Source organism: Gorilla gorilla, chromosome 8 (assembly GCF_029281585.2).
Source record: "Gorilla gorilla gorilla isolate KB3781 chromosome 8, NHGRI_mGorGor1-v2.1_pri, whole genome shotgun sequence".
Lineage (NCBI taxonomy): Eukaryota > Metazoa > Chordata > Mammalia > Primates > Hominidae > Gorilla > Gorilla gorilla.
In genome coordinates, this window is record NC_073232.2 from 114226923 (window position 1) to 114247959 (window position 21037).

At 42.4% G+C, this 21037-nt stretch overlaps 1 protein-coding gene across 9 annotated transcripts in view; it reads right to left on the reverse strand.

The window, feature by feature from the left end:
* The window catches only part of ARMH3 (armadillo like helical domain containing 3), a 211171-nt gene that overhangs the window by 113271 nt on the left and 76863 nt on the right, over positions 1 to 21037 (reverse strand). For all 9 annotated transcript variants that reach the window (XR_008668997.2, XM_019035495.3, XM_004049989.5 and 6 more), the window contains one exon: positions 16412 to 16500. Coding sequence is in view for 8 of the 9 variants with exons in the window: in XM_019035495.3 (XP_018891040.2) it covers positions 16412 to 16500 (89 nt within the window). In the remaining variant the exon portion in view is untranslated. The remainder of the gene's footprint in view (positions 1 to 16411; positions 16501 to 21037) is intronic.

Sequence of the window (21037 nt, forward strand, 5' to 3'; positions counted from 1 at the left end):
GAGCTTTGATTTGGAACAGCAGGGAATGATGAGTAGGAGTGAGACTCTCCAGACTCTTGCTGCCTACCACACAACACCCCTCACTCTCAATCCTTTAAAAGCACAGGTACAGTAAAGAAACAGCAGGCAAGGAAAGTACAAGAGGCTGGCTTCACCCACATTCTGTTTCTAAAGCCTGAATCTTCCCCTCAAATAGTAAAAAAGCCTTGCCAGGCATGAAGGAGATAGGCATCTTCATTTATAAACTCTTTACCCCAGCCCCAACTTGAGTTCTCTGGGGTTTCATAATGAAAAGGCAAACGATAGGCAGCTGGCCCTTTTAATGGTGTCTGTTAAGTGATCAAGTATCTGTTGGACTGGGGGGACAAAAAGGCTCCAAGGGAGCCCATTCAGGATCACACAACCTGCTTAGCTCCTACCAGGAGCACAGGAATAAGGGGGCTAGCTAAAATTCACATAAAAATGACTAACCCAAACTTCCCTCCTTAAAGAAGATCACCTTGCTGAGTGAGCTATGTGGGGGCTGCCCACCCCACCACCTAATCCCCAGAGTTTAGACAAGCCCTGTTAATGATATACTACCTGACAATCGGACTCTATAAAATCATAGACGCGAGAGAAAGGGATGGGCAGCACGCTTGGCACTCTGCAAAACATAACGGCTAGAGACAAAGCAGCTTTTGCACACATCCCATCAACAAGGGCTTTTGTCCCCAGGACGCACAGCACAGAGATGCAGCCTCAGCAGTGGCTATGTGGTAATTAAAGGGCAGGAAACCTGGAGGAAAGGATGTGGGAGCAATGATTTATTGCTCCTCTGCTGGACTACAGCTAGTCTTGATCTCTGGGATTCAGAATCCAGGATGACAAAGTGACAAATATTAGAGGAGGAAGAGAGCAATTCTGGCACGGGCAACCTGTGTCCCAACTGCCACAGGCATTAGCGGAGCCAGAGTATTGAAAGGGAGAGTCCAGTACCACAATACTCTGAGAGTCAGTGCCAGAGTGGCTTGCATTCTGCCCCTGAAAATGCAGGTCAGATATTCCGCTCCCCCAAGAACCAAGGTCTTCTCACTTGGAAGTAAGAATTCTCTACAGGGGCTGGGCGCAGTGGCTCACGCCTGTAATCCTAGCACTTTGGGAGGCTAAGGCAGGCAGATTGCCTGAGTTCAGGAGTTCGAGAAAACAGCCTGGGCAACACGGTGAAACCCTGTCTCTACTAAAATACAAAAAATTAGCTGGGCGTGGCGGCGTGCGCCTGTAGTCCCAGCTACTCGAGAGGCTGAGGCAGAAGAATTGCTTAAACCCGGGAGGCGGAGGCTGCAGTGAGCCGAGATCGCACCACTGCACTCCACCCTGGGCGACAGAGCAAGGCTCCTTCTCCAAAAAAAAAAAGAATTATCTACAGGGAATTTAACAGGCAACTAAAATGAAGCCTCTGACATCACAGATGGTAATTCTTCTTCAAGAGAGAATGTCCCAAATATCCCATGAAATAGTGCTTTTCTCCATCATCATCTCCTTGACTTTGCACTCACTATATCAACTGTTCAGTGTCCTATACACCACTACACACAGATTCTAGCCTCTGACCTGATATGATGGGAGTTTTAAGTCTGTGAGGCTTTGACATAGCTGATTATAGATTTTTAGAGCTAGAAAATGCCTTAGGTCATTTAATCCGATTTCCTCATTTTTGGATAAGAAAACTCCATGCCCCATTCCACCCTCACCCCAAACTAGCTGGTGACTAAGCTGGGACTAGGACCTTGTCACCTGTTTAGTGTTCTTTCTACCATGCCATTAAGAAGATAAGCCAGGTACAGTGGCTCATGCCTGTAATCCCAGCACTTTGGAAGGCTGAGGCAGGCTGATCATGAGGTCAGGAGTTCGAGACCAGCCCAGCCAAGATGGTGAAACCCCATCTCTACTAAAAAATACAAAAATTAGCTGGGCACGGTGGCGGGCACGTGTAATCCCAGCTACTCGTGAGGCTGAGGCAGGAGAATCGCTCGAACCTGGAAGGCGGAGTTTGCAGTGAGCCGAGATTGCACCACAGCACTCTAGCCTGGGCTACAGAGCAAAAACTCCATCTCAAAAAAAAAAAAAAAAAAAAGAAGATTAAACAAATAAAGGTGCGAGATCAAGCTGAACGTTAAAGTGGGGTTACAGCTTACTATAAATGGTGTGCTTAGACCTGCTGACTATACTGTTATCAGCACTTCTCTAGACTCTGGTTTATAACTTTCTCCACCTGTTGGCTGCTCTACGTCATTTTCATATATTTGGTCCCCATTTTCCCTTGGTCCTCAGCTACCTGTTAAAGTACAAGTATTTAATACCTCATTATCGCCTTCCTGTCACTCACTGGCAACACAAAAAGACTCCCAGAAGCTTTGCTCAGCACGAGCCACCTCAGCAGGCCTCTCTGCCAGCTCCTTGGCCTGCTCTCTGCTGTCTTATCTACATCTCAGCTCTCACCTCCACCTCTCTATCCCTTGTGGCTGCTTGCTCTCTCTTTTTTTTTTTAAGCACATAACTATCAACTAAAACTGTTCCTAATTCCCTCAGTCAGTGTTGCCTTCTTCAAAATTAGGTACTGCCAATGGAAGATGATTGGATATGGACATTAAAGGGAGCCAAGATCCCCTTTCTTTAGACAAAATCAGAACCAAAACAAAAAAATATGAGTATAAACAATTAATAACCAGGTTTATTTATAAACTATTATAGACCGAGCTTTGCACAGGGTTTATGCCAAAAAAGACAGGTTTAGGCCAAAGAAGAAAATGCCCTGTGTCAGGAGCAGTTTCAAGGACAGCAGAGAACTGGCACTCAGGATCTCAGTGCCAACACAGAGCTCATGCTAACAGGCTCCTGACTCACCCCCTCTACATACACACACATTTTTAGAAAACTGCCCTTGATCCACTTGTCCACTTGATGCCATCTGGGCACATGACCAGCCAAATTGTTCCAAGGACACTCACAGAAGTAGCAGTACATACAGGGAAGAGTTAAGATAACTAAAAAATAAGGGGATGATTGCATAAACATAGTACTGTTAATCAGTCATACATCTGTAAGACTTTGCAATCAAGTACAGTAAATGTTGCACTCATGAAGATATGAGGGACAGGATGTACCGTTTAATTTAATCCTTTGCCTTATCATGTTTCTCATTGTTAAATAATAGTTTCTAAAATGAAGTGGGGGAAAAGGGCTAACACAGGATTCTTCACCAAAGGCCTGACTCCTGGTCTGAGAGATTTCCAACGAAGCATGACCTTACGGTATAGAAACTTAACACTGTGTAAACAGCTTTGCCCATCAGGTGAGCAATGGCTGCTCACTCCCTCAAAAGAGAATGGCATGGCTTGTTGCAGAGAATATCCTTTTGGGTAAGGGCAAGCTTGGTAGTTGAGACTTTCCAAACCTGAAGAGATAATGCCCATGGGCCCATACTCCACATCCCTGGGAATGGGCTGTCCCAAAATACCAACGTGAAGAGACACATCACAGAGGAATGCATCATTTCCTCCAGAAGAATGACAACTACTACAAGTTAATAACTGTGTCCAGAAGCTCACACAGAGCATCTCAAACTTTCCTTTTTTTTTTTTTACCCTCTATCTGATACCTTAAAAAAAGACACTTAACTACAGAAATCACCTTCCTCAAACTACATTCACCTCTTTTCAAAGTGAGAAATACCATGGTCATAAATGGCAGGAATGGTAACACTTATTAGGTGCTTGCTAGGTGCTAGATACTATGTAAAGCACTTAAAGTATATTCTTCTCACTGAATCCTCTTAACTATCTGATGAAGTAGGTATTATTGTTCCCATTTTACAGATGAGCAAATCAAAATTCAGAAAGGTTAAATAAATTACCCAAAGCCAATATGCTGGTTGGAGCTAAACTGCATTAAGGACAAATCATGCTGGGGAGAAGAAGGTCTCTGAACTCCCACTGCTGAGGTCTATGAAACTGTATTGGATCCACCCAAACTTCAATTTGAAAAATATTTGTTGGGGATACAGGAGCTATCTAGGGCCAATATCTATATTTGCCACCAAAAACGATACTTTGATCACAATTCCACTGATTAGCCCCTCACATAACAAAGTGACCAAAGGAAAAATCCTATAAGCTCAGAGTACATGTCTTTTTTTCTTTTTTTTTTTTTTTTGAGACAGAGCTCAACTCTGTCACCCAGACTGAAGTGCAGTGGCGTGATCTTGTCCCACTGCAACCTCCACCTCCCAGCTTCAAGAGATTCTCCTGCCTTAGCCTCCCAAGTAGCTGGGATTACAGGAACCCATCACCATGCCCGGATAATTTTGCATTTTTTTTTTTTTTTGGAAACAGAGTCTCACTCTGTTGCCCAGGCTGGAGTGCAGTGGCATGATCATGGCTCACTGCAACCTCCACCTCCCGGGTTCAAGCCATTCTCCTGCCTCAGCCTCCTGAGTAGCTGGGACTACAGGCACCTGCCACCACACCTGGCTAATTTTTTGTATTTTTTATTTCACTGTGTTAGCCAGGATGGCCTCCATCTCCTGACCTCGTGATCCGGTCGCCTTGGACTTGGCCTCCCAAAGTGCTGGGATTACAGGTGTGAGCCACCGTGCCCAGCCATTTTTGTATTTTTAGTAGAGACGGGGTTTCACCATGTTGGCCAGGCTGGTCTCAAACTCTTGACCTGAGGTGATCCACCCGCCTCAGCCCTACAAAGTGCTGACATTACAGGCATGAGCCACTGTGCCTGGCCTATTTACTTATTTATTTTTATTTTTTATTTATTTATTTTTGTTTTTGAGATGGAGTTTTGCTCTTGTTGCCCAGGGTGGAGTGCAACAGCACGATCTCAGCTCTCCGTGACCTCTGCCTCCTGGGTTCAAGCGATTCTCCTGCCTCAGCCTCCCGAGTAGCTGGGATTACAGGCATGGGCCACTGCACTTGGCTGTCTCCTGGTAGTAGTTTTAAAAGGTCAACTTAAAATAAGGTGGTAGTAGGCTATTGACCTACTTATTTTACGCCATTTCCCTTTCGTTAAAGTAGGGGTTCTCTTTTTCTTTCTTTTTTTTTTTTTTTTTGAGACGGAGTCTTGCTCTGTCGCCCAGGCTGGACTGCAGTGGTGTGATCTCGGCTCACTGCAAGCTCCGCCTCCCAGGTTCACGCCATTCTCCTGCCTCAGCCTCCCGAGCAGCTGGGACTACAGGCGCCCGCCACCACGCCTGGCTAATTTTTTGTATTTTTAATAGAGATGGGGTTTCACCGTGTTAGCCAGGATGGTCTCGATCTCCTGACCTCGTGATCCGCCCACTTCGGCCTCCCAAAGTGCTGGGACTGCAGGCGTAAGCCACTGCGCCCGGCAATTTTTGCATTTTTAATAAAGACAGGGTTTCGCCACGTTGGCCAGGCTGGTCTCAAACTCCTGACCTCAAGTGATCTGCCCGCCTTGGCTTCCCAAAGTGCTAGGATTACAGGCATGAGCCATCACGCCTGGCCAGCTCAGAGTACATGTCTCTAAATGTCTTAGGACTTCACTCCACTGGCCTAAGATAATTAAACGCACACAATCTCAAAAAAACTAGCGATTGCAGGAACTCAAACAAGTATTTGTACACCCATGTTTACAGCAGCATCATTCACAACAGCCAAAAGGTGGAAGCAACCCAAATGTCCATCAAAAGATGAATGAATAAACAAAATATGGTATATACATATGGCAGAATATTACTCAGCCTTAAAAAGGAAGAAAATTCTGACAACATAGATGAACCTTGAAGATATTATTCTAAGTGAAATAAACCAGTTACAAAAGGACAAATGCTGTTTAATTCCACTTAAATGAAATACCCAGAGTAATCAAATTCAGAATTAGTGTTGCCAGGGTCTGGCATGAGGGGGAATTAAGAATTATTGCTGGCCAGACACGGTGGCTCACACCTGTAATCCCAGCACTTTGGAGGCCAAGGAAGGTGGATTACCTGAGGTCAGGAGTTCAAGACCAGCCTGTAACATGGTGAAACCCCGTCTTTACCAAAAAAAAAAAAAAAAAAAAAATTAGCCTGGCATGGTGGTACACACCTATAGTCCCAGCTACTCGGGAGGCTGAGGCAGGAGAATCCCTTGAACCCGGAGGCGGAAGTTGCAGTGAACAAGATTGCACCACTGCACTCCCACCTGGGCGACAGAGTGAGACTCCATCTCAAAGAAAGAAAAAAAAAAAGTTTTTGTTTAATGAGTACTGAGTTTCAGTTTGGGAAGATAAAAAAAAGTACTGGAAATGGAAGGTAGTGATGGTTGCACAATGTGAATATACTTAATGCCACTGAACTGTATGGTTAAACATAGTTACAATGATAAATTTTATGTTTATTTTACCCCAATTAAAAAGAAAAACAAAAGGTCAATGTTTTTCTTTCCACAGACACTCCCAACAGCCTCACAAACACTCCAGTCTCACTTTCTGTAACCTCTGCATAACTGACTGGCTGACATTCACGTCAAAGTACACCATACTAAGTACAGGGACAAACACACAAAGATGCTTCCTCACTGATAGGTAAAAAGAAAGGAGCCAAATATACTCAATCAACAGAGAGCCCCATGAACTTGAGCAGGAATGCAAATTCAAAATGAACCCTGGGCAGCCTTCAAGGCAACACTGTGGCAATCTTCAAAATAATCACCAAAGTTCACCATCCAAACTAACAATGCACTAAATACCAACACTATCCTACAAAATCCTCAGGGACTCTGGGTTTGATTCCTAATCCTTGCTGTTTCATCTGTTATACTTAATGAGGTTCCAAGTACTCTTAACTCTGCACCAAGTGAAGAACTGAGAAATTACTGCAGTAAAATATTTGAGGTATTATATTACACATTAAATACGTTTAAGTTGTAGGGAAGTGAGTGCTCAATACACACTCATTGCTTCATTGGCAAGTCTTTCATACCAGGCCCCTTGAAAACTTATTTTCTGGGCTCTTTTTCAGGAACTCCAAATTGGCTACAACTGCTCTCTTTTGACTCTGTACTAGAGGCAACGATCAGTCTCACACTCAGCTTCAGCCCATGTTCCCTTCCCTGGGGAGTCCTGTGCATCATATTTGCTGAAAGAGTATGACAACAGTGTGTAGAGTTCTGACTTTTCTGTATGCAGATGCAGATAGAATATAGAAGAGTGTACAGGTTCTGGGAAGCTGAGCCAGGACCAGGCACTCTGATGGTTCCCTAAGTCCCACGTGAATTCCTAGAGGTAGAGGCAGACAATCTAATTTTTTTTTCTTTTTCTTTTCTTTTTTTTTTTTTAGACAGAGTCTCACTCTGTCACCCAGGCTGGAGTGGTGCAGTGGTGCAATCCCGGCTCACTGCAACCTCCACCTCCCGGGTTCAAGCGATTCTTGTGCCTTAGCTTCCCGAGTAGCTGGGATTACAGGCATGCACCACCACACCTGGCTAATTTTTGGTTTGGGTTTTTTTTTGTTTTTGTTTTTGTTTTTGTTTTGAGACAGGCTGGAGTGCAATGGTGTGATCTTGGCTCACCGCAACCTCTGCCTCCCGGGTTCAAGCAATTCTTCTGCCTCAGCCTCCCAAGTAGCTGGGATTACAGGCGCCCGCCACCACGCCTGGCTAATTTTTGTATTTTTAGTAAAGATAGGGCTCCACCAGGCTGGTCTCGAACTCCTGACTTCAGGTGATCGGCCAAAGTGCTGGGATTATACATGTGAGCCCCTGCGCCCAGCCCACCCTAATTTTCAAATAGGAAGAGTTTAATACGATCCATCTGAGAATCCTGCCATCTTACACAGTGCCCCCAACACACACACCCCACAAGGAACCTTTTTTGCAGAGCTGTTCCTAGCATTAATACACAATGAGAACTTTCCCAGAATTTTTTCTATCCTGCTTTGAATTCAGGAGGAGGGAAAAAAGGTAGCAGCAAATTGTGTTGCCATGTAGCAGTAGAATGAATAATGGATATGAGAACTTCTCCAGGACTAAAACCTGTCCCCCACATTAAGGTAAACCAGGTGCAGAGAGGAACAAGCCAACCACAGGAAGACACAATCAAGTGGTAGCTCAGGCGCCTGCCTCAAAAAAGGAGAGGGGAGGCTTAATTACAAAACCAAGTGAATGACATTTAAATAAGATTAAAAACAGGAAGGAGACAGCCTCCAGGAGAGCACAAACAAATGTCTCCAAAGAATCAGGTCAGAGAAAGCTGTCTATTTGAGCAGCTTTTACATGCTATGAAGACAAACAGCAAAGACAACACTCACCCAGACTTGATTTTGTGACCTGGCATGGAGCTAGGTTTAGGTACCACAGAACCCAAATCAAAACCTGTTCATTAGGAGAAATGGATAATTTCACAGTGACTAATAAAAGAATAATATTACCATCTCAGTTGCTTAGGAGAGAAGTCAAGAAACTCAAAGGACACGATGAAAATAGCACTAGTGTAACAAGCTCATGCCACCAAAACCCTGGAGGCACTATAAACTCTAGCCAATTCCAGCATCTCTGGACAAAATCACCAATTACCCAGGGACATTGCCAGCAATCAGCAGGCTCACTGTCAATCAGCAGAGTGGTGCAGGAGAGAATTTGATGCCAACACCTGCCAGTAGAATAATTTAAAAATACTCAGCCAGACACGGTGGCTCAAGCCTGTAATCCTAACACTTTGGGAGGCCAAGGTAGGTGGATCACAAGGTCAGGAGTTCAAGACCAGCCCGGCCAACATGGTAAAAGCCCGTCTCTACTAAAAATACAAAAATTAGCCAGGCATGGTGGTGTGCGCCTGTATTCCCAGCTACTCGGGAGGCTGAGGCAGGAGAACTGCTTGAACCCGGGAGGCAGAGGTTGCAGTGAGCTGAGATCGCGCCACGGCACTCCAGCCTGGGCTACAGAGCAAGACTCAGTCGTGGGGGGAGCGGGGGGCAGGGAACAACTCTAGGTGGCTTTTCAGAATACAGGCATCTGTCTGGATGCAAGCCTAAGCACTTCACTGACACAGAGGCCAAAGAATCAAACAAGAAAATGAAATGGCTCTGGCTGTATGCTATCAGCCTCTCCAGGTGAACACAGCACACAAGTCAGTATGTCAACAGCCTGCACTGACTAAAGGTTCCACATTCCTCTAAATGAGTCAGAAATAGAACAAATCCGTTCTTTAAATGGAAATCTGCTTCCATCCTTACCATTTTCCTTGCAGTCAATGTGTATCTGCTAAAAAAAAAAAAAATAAGGTTCTCAACCATCTTCCATTCCCCATTTTCTTGCAGACAATGCAAACCTCACAATTAGCACCCACCCTCTTCTTTTTCATGAAAATGAGTTTCCACATGAAAGCTCCCACATCCTAGACTTTGGGAAATGTAGGGTCCCTGTGCAGCTGCCTCTAACCAAGCATGCTCAGGAGCCACTGCCTTCTTCTAGGGCCCTATACCACCTGCTCCTTTCCCCCCACCGTTTCCCAAATGAGTGATAGCCAAAATCACCCTTTAAGAAATCTAAAAGTCAATGAGACCATGTCTCAGTGGAGCCATCTGACACAGAACCAACAACTTTACTTTTTGCCAAAATGAGGTAGGACCAATAACAGACTTGTCTTGCTCCCTCGAGATCCAGAGAAGGATGATACCTTATGAAACCACATGACATGTCCCTTTGAAACTAATATAGGCAGAGTAACCAAAAGCACAGCTAATCCTTCCCTGGTCCCTTTTACTTGACAAAATGCTCATGGGCCTATGAGAGTTGACATTTTTCTGGATAGGAAGTGACTGCATGCACAGAGAAAAGAACAAAGTGATTTCTTGCTCTTTTGGGGGCTTTCACGTGGGAATCTTTTTCTCCCTGTAACAGGCTAAACCTGTTAGAGATTCTTATCTTTTGCTTCTGCCAAGTTTCTGAGGGGATGAGAGAAAGATTCAAAATAGTGTAAATTTTGGATTCAGCCAAATGTAGTGATTTGAAAGGGAAAAAAGCTTCCTGGCATTCCTTTTTAGTCCTTGGGCTTTCTATACTGCTGTAGAGAATATTTCATAACTACATTATAGAACCAGAAAGATACCTTCTAATGCCCCTGAATTAGAACATTCTAATTTTGAGAGGAATTGATCACCCATAGAAGAAAAAAGGCTCTCTATTTTTGCATATGGAAGCTAAAGCAGTCTTAATTAGGCACATCAGCCTAGAATACATCTTGTGACATATTTGCCTAAATCAGAGAAAATTTAGCAGAATGAGGAAGAGCAATTTTAAAAACAAGATAGAAATAGCAGCTGCCAAAATTCCCCTTCCCATCTACTCTAGTTTTTACTGCTATGTTCTTTCCCGCCTGGATACTCTCTTCAAAACTAAAAGAAGCAATGTTGTAGAGTTATATAAGATGTCATCATTGGAGGAAGCTGGGTGAAGGGTACATGAAACTCTATATACTATTTTTGCAACTTCCTGTAAGTCTATAATTACATCAAAATTAAAAGTTTAAAAAAGAAACTAAACTAAAAGAAGCACACAATGAAAAGTTCAAAGGATAGTTTCTCCAAATCAAGAGGGGCTGCTGAACTATCAAAGCTACATCTATACAAGAACTGCCAGATAAATCTGTGGCTTGAGTCAGCCTTTCTCTTGAAAAATTTCAGTCCTGTATGGCAACACTTAAAAGTAAAATAAGCTTCCAACGAAAGGCTCTCAATTGCCAGTCTTGAGATGTACCTAACCAAGAAGTTATAGGCCTCTGCCAGTAATAGGAGAGCCAGCTGGATCCAGAACGCTGTGATACTGCCTGGGTTTTCCATTTTTCCCAGTAGATATCTAAAAGGTCAGGCCATGTACAATTTCTTTTTCACAAAGCTGTGAATGCTTTGGATGTTACTTAGCACAGTGAAGCTGAACAGATTGTTCTGGGGGCTTAGGGGGCCTTTCTTCCTGCAGGGAAGCAAATGTTGCTTAGTGATCTGTGTCTGAGCATAGGAGTCAGGAACTCTAAGTTCTAATCATGACTCTGTTTAGTGTCTGGTTCCATGATCCTTAGCAAGTCACTTAACCCTTCTATATCTCTACTCCCTTCCCCAACAAATGGGGATAAAAATAACGACTTATCACCGGGATGTGGCAGAGTGAGAGGGTAACAACTGTGATCCATAGATAAATGTTGAGTATAAAATGTCAGTATCAATCTGCCTTTAAATCAACCCATGTTTTCAGACGATGGAAAGTCATACTATTTAAATGCAGCCTGCCTCTCCAATGCCCCTTCTTCCTGCAGTGGAAGTAAAATAAGCTGACTCCATGAAGCTCTGTTCAAGTATTTCTCTCTCCAACAACTACACGCTTCTCTCTGCACATCCTGCTCAATCTTTGCTTAATGGCTTAGAAACCATCAAAGTTTCCATTTTTACTTGGTTAAAAGCAATCCATGCATCTGTGGGTAAGGAAGAATGAGAAAAACAAAAGAAATTACTAACTACTCTCTCTCACATCAACAAATCAAATAAACTAAGGTGGATGGCTGGCCCTATCAAAGGTGATGATGTCAGCTCAACAGAAACATTAACGACATCCTACTGGGTTCTATTATTATTATTATTCGGCTCAAACACAACATTGTGCTGCTTTTGGAGAATGTTGATCCATCATTAATGAAAATCTTACATATCCATTCATCCATTTATTTGTTCATCCAAATGTTATCTGAGTTCCTATTAAAAAGCAAAGTAGGCCGGGTGCTGTGGCACATGCCTATAATCCCAACAATTTGGGAGGCCAAAGCAGGCAGATCACTTGAGTCCAGGACTTCAAGACCAGCCTGGGCAACATGATGAAACCCCATCTCTAAAAAAAAAAAAAATACAAAAATAAGCCAGGCATGGTGGTACGCATCTGTAGTCCCAGCTACTTGGGCGGCTGAGGTGGGAGGATCCATTGGGCCCAGGAGGTCGCGACTGCAATGAGCCATGATTGTGCCGCTGCACTCCAGCCTGGGCAAGACCCTGTCTCAAAAAATAAATACATAGCTAAGCAGTCTGCTGGAGATGTAACAATGATTAAAAAACAGGCCCTGCCCTCCAGGAACTTTTTTGAGAGGAAATATAGATATTTAAACAAATCATTGTAAAAACATATGAAATTAGCTGGGGCATGGTGGCTTACATCTATGGTCCCAGCTGCTCAGGAGGCTGAGTTGGGAGGATCACTTGAGCCCAGGAGACAGAGGTTGCAGTGAGCTGAGACTGTGGCACTGCACTCCAGCCTGGGCAACAGAGTGAGACCCTGTCTCCAAAAAAAAAAAAAAAAAAAAAAGCAAACATAGCAAAACAATGTGATACACTAAAATAGGGGCCCAATATGCTATAGAAAACACTCCAAAAATAAGACATAGTGAACAAAATGGTCTATAGCCTCAAGAAGTGCAAAGGAGATTGCTAACCTAAAGTTCCCAGTAGGAGCGCAGTGTGACTAGTAAATAAAGAAAAAATACTGGCCGGGCACAGTGGCTCACACCTGTAATCCCAGCACTTTGGGAGACAGAGGAGGGCAGATCACCTAAGGTCAGAAATTTGAGGCCAGCTTGGCCAACATGGTAAAACTCCATCTTTACAAAAGTTAGCCAGGCATAACGGTGTGTGCCTTTAAGTCCCAGCTACTTGGGGCAGGAGCTGAGGTGGGAGGATTGTTTGAACCCGCAATCACACCACTGCTCTCCAGCTTAGGCAACAGAGTGAGACTCTTTCTCAAAAAAAAAATAAATAAATAAAATAAAAAAATTTACCTAGATACTAAGATTTCTGTGAGAACAGGATTAATTGGGAGGCTGTGGAACTTAAAATTAAGACAGAGGTTTTTGACACAAGATCATGGAGGGGCTTCAGAGGATCCAGAAACTCTGTGAAACTATATGCAAAATATGTATGTGCAAATGGACATTTTTTCTGAATACAAAGATGACTGTAGCTTTCATTCTATTCTCAAAAGTAAAGAACTATTTCAGTATGATCTTATCCCAAAACCCAGTTTTCTACCTCTATCAGTGGAGAGTTTTAAGATCTAATCTTTTACTCAGACTGGGAGATCTGGGTTGCCTAGACATCAGAGAAGAGCTTTCAAACTTTCTATAATGTGGTGAAAAACAGTGATTGCTGAAAACAGAGCAATGCAGAGCAATAGAACTTTTTCCTTTCCATATTCTAGTTAAAATTAGCCTAAATATATTTTCATACATACTCAGATATCATGGTGACATGCATCATAGAAACAGACAGTGGCAGCAGGGAGTAGGTCAGGGCTCGTATCTGTAAAACCAACTAGGAAAAGCTTATCAGGCAAGATTGAACCCCCAACTAATACAGCTGACTCCTTGTCCATAAGATCACACCTGTAAATTCATTATGGGAATCTGGAGACCTCTGGCTACCTCCCCAATAATAACAAAGAGCTGATACAGTCAAACAGCATAGAAATAAAAATCAGCAATGAAGTACAGTGATACTAAACACCCACATTCCAAACTACGTCTGGACCCTAGAGGATTGCTTCCTATATAATCAAGGGCTTTTGTGTGTCCAGTCTAATAACACATGCCTTACCAGTCTTATAAATAACATTTCATTACAGTTTGCAGCACATGTATGGCAAAGGATATATACACATAAGCATATTTGCCATGATGAGTTTCACACAGCTCCCTCAAATCCATAAGTCTAGATAGCAAAGAAAGAGTGAAAACATGAGCAATCCAACATACGAGGGGTAGTGCCTGCTAAGAGGTAGGTGGATCTGCCATAGACACACTTGTATTCACAGAATGCAATATTATACACATGACTGCATAGGATGCAACGTTGTGTTTTGCAGCTTTCCTTAACACCTGCTGCTCTGCATCTCACTGTATGTTCCACATATGAATACATGGAGCCAGGGTTCCAGGAGGGCTCACCCAGCCTATACAGGAAAAGGAGCTAACGTCAACTTAGCAGAGAACTCCAGTACAAATGTCTAGATGCCTTCGCGACAAGCAGTGGTCCATGCCTAAGGACACTCATATATACTTCCCCTCAGCTCATCAAGGGCCTTAGACTGTCATGCAATCAGTCCTGAGAATAGGACATAATTATAAATAGAGCTGAAAGTTCTGAAAGACATAACGTCAACTGACCAACACAGAATAAAGAATGGCCTTCTTCTTCACCATTTCCTAGTGAGAAGAGCAAAATGCTGAGTCAGAAAAGATAAATATAAAAGACATTTTTAAATCTCTTTCAAAGATAATTGCAGCCAGGCATGGTGACTCACGTCTGTAATCCCAGCACTTTGGGAGGCCGAGGTGGGCGGATCACAAGGTCAGGAGTTCGAGACCATCCTGCCTAACACGGTGAAACCCCGTCTCTACTAAAAATCCAAAAAAAATTAGCCAGGCGTGGTGGTGGGTGCCTGTAGTCCCAGCTACTCGGGAAGGTGAGGCAGGAGAATGGTGTGAACCCGGGAGGCGGAGCTTGCAGTGAACCGAGATCATGCCACTGCTCCAGGCTGGGCGACAGAGCGAGACTCCGTCTCAAAAAAAAAAAAAAAAAGAAAAAAGATAATCGCTTGTTTAAGCAAAAATGAGGGCAATGTATTCTAGAGTTTATGACACATGTAAAAAGTAAAATGCATGACTATAATAACACAAAGAACACTTCATACCAATAAAAGTGTCGATTCATCAAGAGAGCAGAGGATACAAAATGGGGATAGGAGGAGAATAACAGGAAGCCCTGAGTCTCAGGAGACAGACCAGAACGAAGAGTAGAAGGCAATGTGGACAAGACAATGGAACAGGATAATGAGGAAGAGGACAACAGATCACGAAAATGAGAGAAAAGCCACAGAGATCACAGAGGCCAGAGATAGAATAGCTAGGACAAAAAGGAAAGAAAATAGAATGAAAGTAAAACCAGAAGGGAATCAGAAGACGCAGGCAGAAACAACTACTACTACCACCTTGTTTAGTACTACAATGTGTAATTTCATTCAAGTTATAGACATAAACCATGTGTACTTATTATAAATCCAACAACTATACCAACATCTGAAGATCTGCATCATTATTGTGTTTTCTCTTTAATCCTATGCTTTTAGAGCCTAACAATCATACAACTATCCATAGGCAACAATAATAGTCCTTTATATTAAAAGGAGGTGTTGCTACCTAAGAAATTCTACTGTTGGTCATTTCCATCTCTTTTGATCTCTCTTTAACTCTCCTGACATTCTTTCAATCTCAACCTCTCACACAATCATACTCTCCTCTCCTAAAATATCAAAATGCCACTATTGCCACTTAATGTTATTCTCCTACTCCCCCTTTACCACCATAGGCAGTAACTGCAAAAACTTGCTAATCCATTAATTAAAGATCTCTACTTCCCATTATGGAGGACTAAATTTAGAAAGCCAAACTGGGTTGGGAGGAAATCATGTGTCACAACAAATTAGAAGAATTCCATGGAAGGGGGCTGGGTTACTGGCCTGTTTCTTATAAAGGCTCTGACACTAACACACCCTATTCTGCTGAAAATACAGAGCAGCTCTCCCATGGGTGGGCAACCCTTCATCACTGTAATCATCTGGAGAAGATTTTATTGTACCATCAGGTCTCAAAAGCCACAGGACCTAGTAGCAAGCAACTGCCTCAGGGAACATGTCTCCTCTGCTTTCCTGAAACCTCCAACTTAGTCACACAAAAGAAAGGGGTGGCAAGCCAGCATTAATTGTACCCTTAGAGAAGAGGCACTTCCCACCTGCAGGGATAGCAGTGACTTTACTGGGCTACCAAATGTTTAGAAAGACAAAAGTAAACACTGTAATTTGCTGTTTTGTCTCTGGCACAGGGGGAGTGGTACAAGTGACACTGTCTGTAAACAGTAATAATGCCAGATGTAACACAAAGAACAGGATTCCCACATCTCCCCACCCCATCCCCATCCCTCCATCTCTCCCTATGACATTCCTGAGGAAACACACAGAAGCCTCCCTACAGTCCATATGCGGCTATCAAATGAAACCGAGTGATAACCCAAGTTTGTACCGACTCCTCCTACCTCATTCTTACTCAAAGGAAGATTTATTGGAACACAAGAAATACTCAATTGTTTTTACCAGTTGACAAAAAATATAGGAAGGGGAAGGAACAAGGGACAAAGTAAAGAATAGACATGTGACACACCCAGGTCTGGATTCGAAAAAAGCTAAAACATAAAAAAAAAAGACAAAAAGAGTAACTGAAAATAAAGGCAACCTAAACAAACCAAAAGGTTAAAAAACAAAAAATCCACCTTGAGCCCAGGCCTAGGGGCTCATAAAAGGTATAGAAAAAGGAAGATGAATTCAAGAGAGAAAGTTACCTGACCAGAGCTCCCGCCAGGTGTAATGCAGGCGTACCCGACACTTCTTCTGGTAGCAGAGCAGTTTGTGTACTACCTGGATGCAGCGTCTGTAACAGGGAAAGCAAAAAATGAGGGTAAGCCTGAGAATATAGTGCAACTCACCACAGATCCCTTCTTAGTGAGCCAGCTTTGCTAAAGCCACTAAAGACACTGGATATGAATATGTATACATGCAAAAAAATATACAAAACTTCTGGCCGGGCATGGTGGCTCACACCTGTAATCCTAGCACTTTAGGAGGCCAAGGCAGGTAGATCATTTGAGGCTAGGAGTTCAAGACCAGCCTGGCCAACATGGCGAAACCCCATCTCTACTAAAAGTACAAAAAAAAGCCTGGCGTGGTGGTGCACGCCTGTAATCCCAGCACTTTGGGAGGCCGAGGCAGGCAGATCACAAGGTCAGGAGTTTGAGACAAGCTTGGCCAATATGGTGAAACCCCATCTCTACTAAAAATACAAAAATTAGCTGGGTGTGGTGACGTGTACCTGTAGTCCCAGCTACTCGGTTGAGGCAGAAGAATCACTTGAACCCAGGAGGCAGATGTTGCAGTGAGTCGAGATCGCACCACTGCACTCCAGCCTGGGCAACAGAGCGAGATTACATCTCAAAAAAAAAAAAAATAGGCCGGGCACGGTGGCTCACGCCTGTAATCCCAGCACTTTGGGAGGCCGAGGCGGGCAGATCACGAGGTCAGGAGATCAAGACCATCCTGGCTAACAAGGTGAAACCCCGCCTCTGCTAAAAATATACAAAAAATTAGCGGGGTGTGGTGGCGGGCGCCTGTAGTCCCAGCTATTCGGGGAGGGCAGGGGCGTGGCTGAGGCAGGAGAATGGCATGAACCCGGGAGGTGTAGCTTGCAGTGAGCCGAGATCACGCCATTGCGCTCCAGCCTGGGTGACAGAGTGAGACTCTGTCTCAAAAAAAAAAAAAAAAAAAAAAAAAAGCCAGGTGCGGCAGCATATGCCTGTAGTCCCAGCTACTCAGGAGGCTGAGGCAGGAGAATCGCTTGAACCTAGGAAGCAAAGGTTGCAGTGAACCAAGGTCAGGCCACTGTACTCCAGCCTGGGTGACAGGGCAAGACTGCCTCAAAAAAAAAAAAAAGAACTTCTGCCTTCTTCTAGTAGATTAATCAATTTCTCTCTCTCTCTCTCTCTCACACACACACACGCAATCACACAATCACATACTGCTTGTGCTACCCATTCCCCTTATCAATGGGAAAAGGGTGCTATAACTACTTATAAGTCAATAATCAATTAGGCGCCACTGACGTCTTTCCCTTGAGTACCTTTCCAGGGGAAAAGGATAAACCAGTGGGTCACAATTAAACTATTCTACTCAAAGTGGTATAGTGACATGGAATGCAAAAACACAAAATTAAAGACCTTAACTCTCTATATCTATCTGAATGTGGTTTTTATTTAAATTAAATTTTTAATTAAATATATAATTTAAGATACCAGTCTTACTTATAAATAAAATCTATTAAAAAATTAGCTGGGCATGATGGCACATGCCTATACTCCCAGCCACCCTGTAGGCATGCACCACCATAGCCGGCTAATTTTTTTTTGTACTTTTAGTACAGATGGGTTTCACCATGTTGGCCAGGTTGGTCTAGAACTCCTGGCCTCAAGTGATCCACCTGCCTCGACCTCCCCAAGTTCTGGGATTACAGGCACGAGCCACCGTGCTCAGCCAGAAGTTCTGTTTCTTTTTCTTTCTTTTCCTTTCTTTTCACTTTTTTGCTGCAAACTGTAAAATTTAAATTCTATTTACATTAAAAGTTAAATTAAAAATGCAGTTTGTCAGTTGTGCTAACCACCTTTCAAGTGCTCAATAGCTACATGTGGCTAATGGCTACTATAGTGAACACAAAAAAATATAGAACTTTTCTATTATCACAAAAGTTTCTACTGGACAGCATTCTGCTAGATCATTGGAATATTCAGGGTTATTCACATCTCAATGACATATATGTTTTTGAGAGTATTTCCAAATAAGCAGTTAGTAGCTTGAGGTTAAGATAAATGATATTTTTAAAAATTATAAACCTACCAAAAACATTTTTTTCATCTCTGACTGAGATAGGATTTTGAAAGGTTAAAAAGCCAGATGAAATTATAAAGGTAAATACTGATGAAACTTACTTCCTAAAAATACAAATATTTTGTTTAATAAAAAAAATTTCAATGATTAAAATTAAATGGCAAACTACATGGGAAATTACATTTGCAACAAATGATATAATAGAGTTACTATGTTTAATATATAGAAGTTTATATACATAGATGATAAAAACAGTGTCCTTTGCTATAGTCTGAATGTTTGCCCTCTCTCTAACTCATGTTGAAACGTAATTGCAAATGTAATATTATTAAAAGGCAGGGCCTTTAAGAGGTGACTGGGTCATGAGGGCTCTGCCCTCAGGAATAGATTAATCCACTCATGGGTTAATGGATTAATGGGTTATCATGAGAGTGGGTTAGTTATCATGAGAGTAAGTCTGTTATATAAGCCAGTCTGGCTTTCTCTCCTGAGCCCCCTCACCATACAATACCTTGTACCACCTCGGGACTCTACAGAGTGTCCCCATCAGCAAGAAGATCCTCACCCAGATGTAGCCCCTAGAACTTGGACTTCCTAGTCTTCAGAACTGTGAACCTAAATAAATTTCTTTTCTCTATAAATTTTTCAGTCTCAGGTATTCAGTTATAGCAACAGCAAACAGACTAAGACAACCTCTAACAACAAAGATAGGCCAAGGAAACAGTCAACAAATTCCTCCATCTCCCAAAAAAGGGGAACAGGGAAAGTCAACATTTTTCTATAATGTTCAACTTCATTTTTAAAAGGCATATTAAAACATGATTCTACTTTTACATATCAAATGAACATAGATTTCATGCTTACAAAGAAACAGCATTCATAATAAAAGAAAACTGGAAACAACCATGGAAAGAACATTTGATGCCAGGAGAAGAGCAAGTAAATCATTACACACATGTTCCAGATTGACATCTGTCCCCCAAAATTCATATGGTGAATTATAAATACACATCAATTCCTCTAGCTAGTGTCTCTGGCTCTCACATCACAGAGGGAAGTTAATAGTAGAGAAATTAGAACCCTCGAAGAATATTGATAAAAATAAAAATAGTACAACCACTTTGGAAAAGTTTGGAGTTTCTCAAAATGTTAGATACAGAGCTACCACATAACCCAGCAATTCCACTACTAGGTGTATACAAAAGAAAAACACAAACAGGCTAGGTGCAGTGGCTCACATCTGTAATCCCAACACTTTGGGAGGCCAAGGCAGGAGGATCACTTGAAGCCAGAAATTTCAGATCAACCTGGGGAACAAAGCAGAATCCCATGTCTACAAAAATTAAAAACTAAAAAAATTAGGCCAGGCGCAGTAGCTCATGCCTTGTAATCCCAGCACTTTGGGAGGCCAAGGTGTGTGGATCACGAGGTCAGGAGTTCAAGACCAGCCTGGCCAACATGGTGAAACATCGTCTCTACTAAAAATACAAAAAATTAGCTGGGCATGGTGGCAGGCGCCTGTAATCCCAGCTACTCGGGAGGCTGAGGCAGAGAATTGCTTGAACCCAGGAGGTGGAAGTTGCAGTGAGCCAAGATGGCGCCACTGCACTCCAGCCTGGGCAACAAAGCGAGACACCATCTCAAAAAATAAAATTAAATTAAATTAAAATTAAATAAAAATAAATAAAAATTTAAAAATAGCTGGGTGCAGTGGCATGCACCTATAGTCCCAGCTACTCAGAAGGCTGAAACAGGAGGATCGCCTGAGCTCCGGAGTTTGAAGCTATGATTGCACCACTGCACCCCAGCCCAGATAACAGAGTAAGACCCTGTCTCTAGAAAAAATAAAAATAAAACAAAATATATGTCCACACAAAAACTGGTATACAAACAGTAATGGTGGCATTCCTAATACCCAAAAAGTCTAAACAACCCAAATGTCTATGAATTAGTGAATGAATAAATACAATGATGTTGTATTCTAGACAATGAAATATTAACCATAAAAAGGAATGGCTACAACATGGATGAATATGGAAAATAGTATGCTAAATTAAATAAGTCAGTAGTAAAAATCCACATATTCTATTATTTCATTTATATAAAATGTCCAGAATAGGCAAAAACATAGAAACAAAAAGTAGATTTTTTAATTTTTGTAGACATGGGTTATCTAGGCCTGAGGGAGAGGACAGAGGAAGAAATACAGAAGAGTAACTACTACTGGGTACAGGATTTCTTTATGCAAGGGTCGATTGAAAATGGTCTAAAATTAGTTTGTGGTAATAGTTGCACAATTCTGTGAATATATTTTAAAAACACTAAATTGTATAATTTAAAGCTGCTTAAAAAAAACTCTGTGGCCTACGTTTTCCAAATATTTGTCAAGATATGCAATTTACAGCTTTCACGGCAATGTTCATTTCATATATTCTATAACTAGGTATGCTTGGATTCTTGATTAAGCCATTAAATGTCCACTTTAATAGCCTATGTTAGGTGGATAAATTGATACTCTTCATTTGAGAGGATTA